General features: G+C 36.9%; 1 protein-coding gene across 1 annotated transcript in view; it reads right to left on the minus strand.

Moving 5' to 3' along the window:
- The window catches only part of Smp_090450, a gene marked incomplete at its 5' end in the record, with an annotated part of 29081 nt that overhangs the window by 10098 nt on the left and 11221 nt on the right, over window positions 1-7762 (minus strand). Inside the window, 4 exons of the mRNA XM_018791518.1 lie at window positions 2138-2393; window positions 4203-4570; window positions 5677-5847; window positions 6228-6441. Of these exons, the coding sequence (XP_018645326.1) occupies window positions 2138-2393; window positions 4203-4570; window positions 5677-5847; window positions 6228-6441 (1009 nt within the window). The remainder of the gene's footprint in view (window positions 1-2137; window positions 2394-4202; window positions 4571-5676; window positions 5848-6227; window positions 6442-7762) is intronic.

The raw sequence follows: 7762 nt of genomic DNA on the forward strand, positions 1-7762 counted from the left end.
GTTCTTCTAGTAACACCCAGGCTAAATTGGCATGTCAACTTGAACACGAGAGAAAAAGTGCGAAATATACAATGAACGCTTTATCACAAAATTAGTTTATGTACAGAAGATCTATGGTATTTATAGCATTTCATATGGCCTTGGGTTTCTGGAAAGTTTCGGAACGCTACTATTAAACATAGCAGCTGGATAGGTAATAATCCAATCAGAAATGTGACATGTGACTTTCCAATTTCCAGATGTTTCTCAGCGTATTAAGGGCTCTTATTGGCTTGTTCGAGTAATTTTCTGGGTCTCTCTAACAAGTAGAAGAGTTTGAAATAACCATAATAGTGTTAAAACAAGACATCAAGCAACCAAGAACACGTTAGATGAAAAAGCTTTATAAACGTCATTCAGATACAACGGAGGACCAGGCACATATATGCATCGGTCCAAGTTGCCTAATCTCATTAAAACAGCAAGATGAACACCAAATTCATAGGAGTAGTTAATTCAATTATAGTTATATATAAAAGATTGTATATAGGGATATGACACAGGAAGAAAGAATAATTTCATAGAAACAAAAGTATGAAGTAATTTTAATCTCACGGTCTAAAAGAAGACAGAGAATGTATACACCGACGCAATTGCGACTGATTCTGAGCCATGTCACATATCGTCTTCAACCGAGTAGTTTGCATCTACCAAAATGGCTAAGACCAGAAGTTAGTGACTTCAAGCACTGATGCCACGTTTTGGTTTGGCCGCCCCTAACTTTCTTTCAACCATCCCCTACACTAGTCAACATAGCGCGTCGTGGTAATCGGTGTTCAGGAATACGTAACACGTGGCCCAACCATCTCAGTCGATGAGGATTTATGACCTCATCAACCGATTTACCATCATTCCCTAATACCCTGTATCTAAACTCACTATTACTTACCCGGTGATCCCAGTAGATGCGAGCAATGTTTCTAAGGCATCTGTGGTCAAATACTGGTAACCTGTGAGTATCTTCTACTCTTAATGGCCATGTTTCACAGTCGTAAAGTGGAACAGAGTGAACAGCTGCACAGTATACCCGTCCCTTAATTGAAAGACGCATATCTCGCCTTCACCATAAGTGACGTAAGTTGGCAAAAGCCAAACAAGCTTTCTGAATTCGTGCAGAGATTTCTTTAAATACCAATCCATTAGTGATTATCAGACTTCCAAGATAAGTGAAGTTGTCGATGCGTTTGACTACTTCACTCCCTATCCTTTGTTCAGGTGTTGATGCGAGCCAGTCCTGAAGCAACAATTTGCATCCTTCTATGGAAATCACAGAATGATTTTGATTCTTTCCTATATATTGGGACAATCAACGATAGTGACCAGTCAGATGGGATTACATTCAGTTCCCAGATTTTGGCTTAAACTATGCACTACTACAAACAGAAGTGAAGTTCATATTAAGTAGATGCACGAGCATTGTTTGCTTTTGAAAACAGAAAATGAATAAATACTAAAAATGATATTAATAATACATTAATCCTTGAACCGAATCTACCAGATCGTTGATTTGGTTATGAATACAACACAATAGTTTATTATTCACATAAAATTGGTAAATGTAACAGGGGAAAGGTGGATTAATCCAATCTGCCCGACCCTGTACAACACACATGCTCTCACAGCCACTAACAGAAAAATCTTACTCACTGCCTTCTTGGGGAGAGGATGTTGTCTACCGAATCGAGAAGACGAAAAGCGAATGTTCGGAGTTTTAACCGGGTCTGCAGATATGGAGGTTTCACCTAGGAGAGTTGGAAAACTCTTGTTCTAAACCAGTAGTCTACATGGGCTACAGGATCCTGAAGGAACAAATGGTGTATGAACCAAATATTGGTCACCGGCTACCATGGGACTGCATTTCCTAACGCTGCTCCACTGCCTTGCGGATCAGACCTTTAGGTCGAAGGCTCCGGGTGTGGGCCCCTAAGAAAACCACCTGCTTCAGTCTGGGCACCTGGGCAGTATCACAGCCCTCACACAAATCAAATGAGATTTGTGTGGCACATATGTAATCTGTGTCCATTTGTACCAATATTTATGTGTTCAAATAAATAAATAAATAAAAACAAGTATTCAAGAGAAAGACCACAAAACTAACCTTTAGCATGTACTGGATCTTCATAAGACCCTGAATCTCCTCTGAAACTTTTTTCATTTTCAGTACTAGAAGAAACATTTTCGGATAATACATTAGGCTTGGTATCAATCAAACTTCTGACTGCCTGATCAGTTTCTTTTGAAACGCTTGCTGAATTTTGGTCTGCATAAGCCGATGTATTGTCTTCACCAATGTCTGCAAGCAGTTCAGCAGCAGCTTCAACGGCTAATGACGTATGTAAATCGGAATTTGCATCCTTATTAAAGAGTAATAGGAAAAAACAAAAGTATTCACTTAACATTGAGTCAGGCTATAATGAATGGCGAACCATGGGAGAAATTCAAGTAAATAAACAGATTATATTATATAAGACTAATAATTTCATCTCAAGTGATAATTTAGATAATTTGTCAGTTGTCGTTCATATTCACTGAAAAAAAAAATACAGACGAATACTAAGTGTAGAAAATATTCAAGTTTCTGTGAAGTCTAACTGCGAACTTGCTGCTTATGACATTAGTTCATCGCGCCTTTTCAATATTTCCAAAGATAGATGATGAATCAGCTTTTCTGAGTCAATTTCGCTGGTGAAATCTCGGTGCATAAACAAAAGTTTAGTTTAACTTTGATCAATATACATCGGTAGTCAAATATTCGACTGCGTTAGCGGGACATAGATTTGATTAAAGCATGTTTCGAGCACGATTGTATTGAGACACGTTTACTGGCTACTTTCTAGCTAATCAGCGTTACGGAGACTTGGAGAAAAATCTAGAATACTCTTATGTAGAAATTACAAATACACTAACATTTTTCTTATTGTGATTCCTACTTCCATCCAACCATGTTATTTAGAGTATCCGTGTTCTGATTTGAGAACTTGTAGTGTGAGGTAGTGTTTAAGAATACTAAGCAATAATAGCTGAGTCGTAATAAGAGAAAACTTAAAAAACTGTTTATCACAAAACGAATCCACAGTTAACTCAGTTTAATGCAACTCAGAATCCACACTACCCATCTGGTTAAGTCTGGATAAGGGAAAATAAACCCCATTGTGTGACAATCTCCCGTCATTTTAAGATTGAGATACAGTAATTCAGGGTGGAAAATATAGGTAGATTATCTTTATTCAACCACAGATACTTCTGCAGCATGTGATGAAACCACTAAATAAGTAATGTTTAAGTTATATGTCAAGTCTTAAACAAATAAGTTAGTTGTTAATGTAGAGTTGTAGTGGATAAGTTATTTGATATGAATGTAAAATGACTGCGAAATAATATACTGACGCTTGCAAAAGTGAGATTAGATTGAACAAAACTTAAGGTTGCTACGACAAGATACAGAACTAGTCCATTAATACAAACATTTAAACAAACTAAGAGACATGAACTTACAAGAACAGTTCCCTAAAATAAATCCTATTTTTTTCTAATCTGTGGATGTACAGACTAATTATTCAAGAAAAACTTTCCAGTTCATTTATAAATCCTTCGTATGTGACCAAACTTGAAACTCGTATACAGGCTGATTTTAATAATATACATAGACTAAACGTTTTGGGTTAAAGCGCTAATCCTTGTTAATTAGAACGAAACAATCAAGATATTTACAATTCAATAACCACATACAAGGGTATGAACTATTTTGTTTGATGGTTACAGATGGTACTCGGATGCATAAACCATGTCAGATCTAGTTGGTCTCAGGCCTGATGCCAAATATCTATCTAGATGGTGTTTGGAATAGATCAATAGGAAAACACCAAATCCCAGTTCTATATTACTATATTAAGTAGTTTAGTTGGACTAACTTGAAGTTATCTAGTAAGTAACAGATCACCAAATAAACAATGGAAACGATGTATCCGCTTTTTTACTATGAAGTTAAGCTTGTCCTCCACTAACATAATGCAGCTATAATGTTTTAGACCTTTAATATAAACAGTTAACTATCGACGATTGTTACAAATTCGTTTATGTCAGTAATCAAACAAGATATAACCATAATCAAGAAATCTCATTTTGACTTATATGTAGTGTTACTCCTAGGTAGAAAAGCTTACTGTTGTATAAGCTGGCGAATGTTGACTTCCAGTTTGTAGAATATCCACATTTCCTTTCATATGTAACTTTTCTTTGACTAAATTAGACTCCAAAATGATAGCTGATGAAGCATCGTTTTTAGTACTACCACCGTCCTCACCAACATCATCATCGTCATCATCAATAGTACCATCCAATTGTGGAATAGTTTGGAGAATCGACGATGTATTATTACTTGGATCATTTGCATTACCATGAGTTGAATCATATGGATCCCGTCGGACTAAGGTTACCTGTGTTTGATTTGCTTGTCGTATTATTTGGCTAGTAGCACCTCCAGAAGATAAGTACAAATTTGATGATGCAGGAATGGCAGCTGATGAGGATACTGAAAGTAAAATAAAATGAAGTCCAAGATTTTAAGTTCCACATTAACAGTGCTTTGCATCACAATATAACATTAGCTGGAGTAACTAGTGTGTATCAGAGTAGAAAGTAAGTATTTTACCCTAGTCATCAAATCCACTTGATAGTAAACACTCCCTTCAAACAACGATAACGAGCTGAAAATCATCAATTTGTGAACTGATATGACAGGATACCTTTAATCTGCCGGTAGCCCCAACAAAGGAAGAAGCACAACGACAGGCGATCTATGATCTAGGCGGTCACTACGCCAACGGCGACAGACAGTCAAGATGCAAGTGGACCCCAAGAATGTTCGTTATTAAAAAGAGATGTTGGGGATGTTAGATCCCTAGAACTAATTTGGTAAAAGCCCTACTTTCGCAATTTTATTTTAAAAATTTGAATTTCCTGTTTTTGTGCCAAAAGCTTTCATTTTCACTTTCATGTCGTATTTCCGACTTGGGAGGATCTTAAACGCTACTGGTTTGTTATCTTTTAGTATACTATTTTGTAATGCTTCCCAATGACAATTTTGCACTGTATATATGCGTTTGATTTGTGCCTGTTGTGATTGTGCTTCTGGCTGCTTGTGGAATATATTTCCTCACTTCGGACTTGGATTTCTGACTCGAGTTAGAGGGGCTGAGACGCGTCAGAATAGCTAGCTCATTGATCTTAGGTTACAGACTCTTTATCCCGTACTTAGATTATGGAACTCGTAATCGCTTTAAACATAACATGAACACAGCCATTTCTAAAGCTTTCGACCTGAACTTGATAACCAGAAATGAGACCTGAAATCAACTGATGATGAGTACACAACCAATGGCGTACATAATAATGAATTACTGAGACTAGATAATTCCATACACAATTATTCCGGGTGTGCACAGTAGAGAATGATGGGTACTCATTATGCCTATGATTAAACTAACAACATAGTGTGACAGAATACAACACTTCCTAAGGAGACAAAAAGTAAAATGTCCTCCTTTGTGAATGTATGAACCTAATACAGACTACTTTGCATTATAAAAAATGAAATAAAAAAACTACGAAAACTTCGGAAATTCACAACAGCCTTACTTGTTGGACTCATGATAACTATTTGCTGTCCAGTTGGTCTGTGTACAGGACCTGAAACTTGAACGGTTGTCTGGCCCGGACGGCATACACCACCACCAGCAATTAAAATAGGTTTACCAGATGCAGACATTTGAAGCATCGTTGCTGGAATAGCTTTGATTACTTTCGGAACTATAATGACAAAAAAGTAAACAGGGTGAAACTTAGTCATGAAAAAGGAAACAAGTAAACAAAAACGAAAATATGTATTTCATAGGTGGTAAAATTAGAGTAGGATTTAATAATTTTATGGAAATAAGCTGAGTATTCAGGCTACTATAGAAACAAGTGAACTAAATTTCTTTTCATTAAACATACTCATAATGTGCAACAGAGAAACTTCAATTGGACAGCTTCTTTAAACTTTCAAAATAAACTAAACGAATAACTACTGTATTACGAATTATGTAAGTCCATACGATAGGTTGGAAATAGGACAGGAGTTTAGAAAAATTAAAGTTAAAACATATAAATATAAGTAAACCAAGTTTTGAAAAAAAATTACTGATCACCTGAAACGCCAGTTCCAACTGATGCTTGTTGTACAGTGATGGTTTTAGAAGCAGTTGAAGATGAAGTTGTAGTTGAAACTAGTTTAATAGGTTTAATTAAACCGGTTGACTTGTTTACAATGTGTACTACTTGATTTGGATTCGAATTAACTACACCAGAGTTATTTGCGACAGAAACTGCGGAAACCACTTGCTTGCCACCAACAGTAATAAGCTATGTAGAGAAAAACACGTTCATGTTAATAAGTTAGTGAAAAAAGAAAAACAAGTGTCGATTTTAAACAGAATATTTTACTCAGGTATCATATAGAACATAACATAGAATAAATTATTCTACATCCTACGACCAACAGAAAAATAAAAATAAATACAACATGAAAAATAATACTAATCTATACCTAATTCACTCCTATAATAATGGCAGGATTCTAGTCTTGTACTCACCCTGGATGGTGAGCAGATTGAAGTAGTTGAGAAGTTCGTGCATCTAGGTAGCTACATAAGTGCTGATGGTGGCGTGAGTGATGAGATTGATGCACGTATAATGAAAGCCAGAGCGGCTTATGCCAATCTGGGCCATCTTTGGAGCCTTGGCGATGTTAGTCTGGCTGTAAAAGTTCGGATCTACAACGCGTCGGTGAGAGCAGTTTTGCTCTATGCTTGTGAAACCTGGCCTCTTCGAGTTGAGGTTGTTAGAAAACTCTCTGTGTTCGATCATTGTTGTCTCCGAAGGATTGCTAACATTCAGTGGCAACACCATGTTAGTAATGAAGAGGTTTAGCATCGTGTGTTCGGGCGCAGAGACGATAATTCAATTGGTGTCACCATCTTGAAACACCGACTTCGGTAGCTTGGACATGTTCTACGAATGTCGTCCCAGAGAATTTCACGTCGTGCATTATTTGCCGACGCTGGTACTGGTTGAAAAAAGCGGAGATGTGGTCAGTGTATGACATGGTGTCGCAGTATGAAAGAAAGCTGCAAAGGGCTGGCTTCTGTTGGTCCTTCACGACTCCCTGGCTGGGGTCTGAGAGATGGTGTTACACAGTGGCTAGAGACGTTATCAGATATTGCTCAGAATAGAAGCCAGTGGCATGCCTGCTGTAACCTTCTTTTACTTTCTTCATAAAGAGTGGTTTTAACTTTCTTAACTGAAAGAGTCTTCTGGTTGTACATTTCGGTCCCCCCCCATCATTACTCTTCACTTTTTTTTCATCATTTTTTCTTTTATATATACGCATCTTCCTCCTTTCTCCTCCCATTCTCATTATTTTGTGCGGGGCATATGTATTTGGTGCCCTTTTGTACCAATATGTATGTGTTTAAATAAATAAACCTAATTCACCATACAAACTGTAATGGGTGAAAACCTTGCGTTAAAATGCTAAATATGAAGTATTTAAAAACACCATTGACTTCCCTAACAAGTGGTGTGTAGGCTGTCGTGGATACACGTTTTAACTATTATTACTATTATCAGAAGGGGTTTTGTGGAGATTTTAGTAATTTTTAGAGTTGAGATCATGAGTCAATTG

This window comes from Schistosoma mansoni, assembly GCF_000237925.1.
Source record: "Schistosoma mansoni, WGS project CABG00000000 data, chromosome 2 unplaced supercontig 0193, strain Puerto Rico, whole genome shotgun sequence".
In the NCBI taxonomy this organism is placed as follows: domain Eukaryota; kingdom Metazoa; phylum Platyhelminthes; class Trematoda; order Strigeidida; family Schistosomatidae; genus Schistosoma; species Schistosoma mansoni.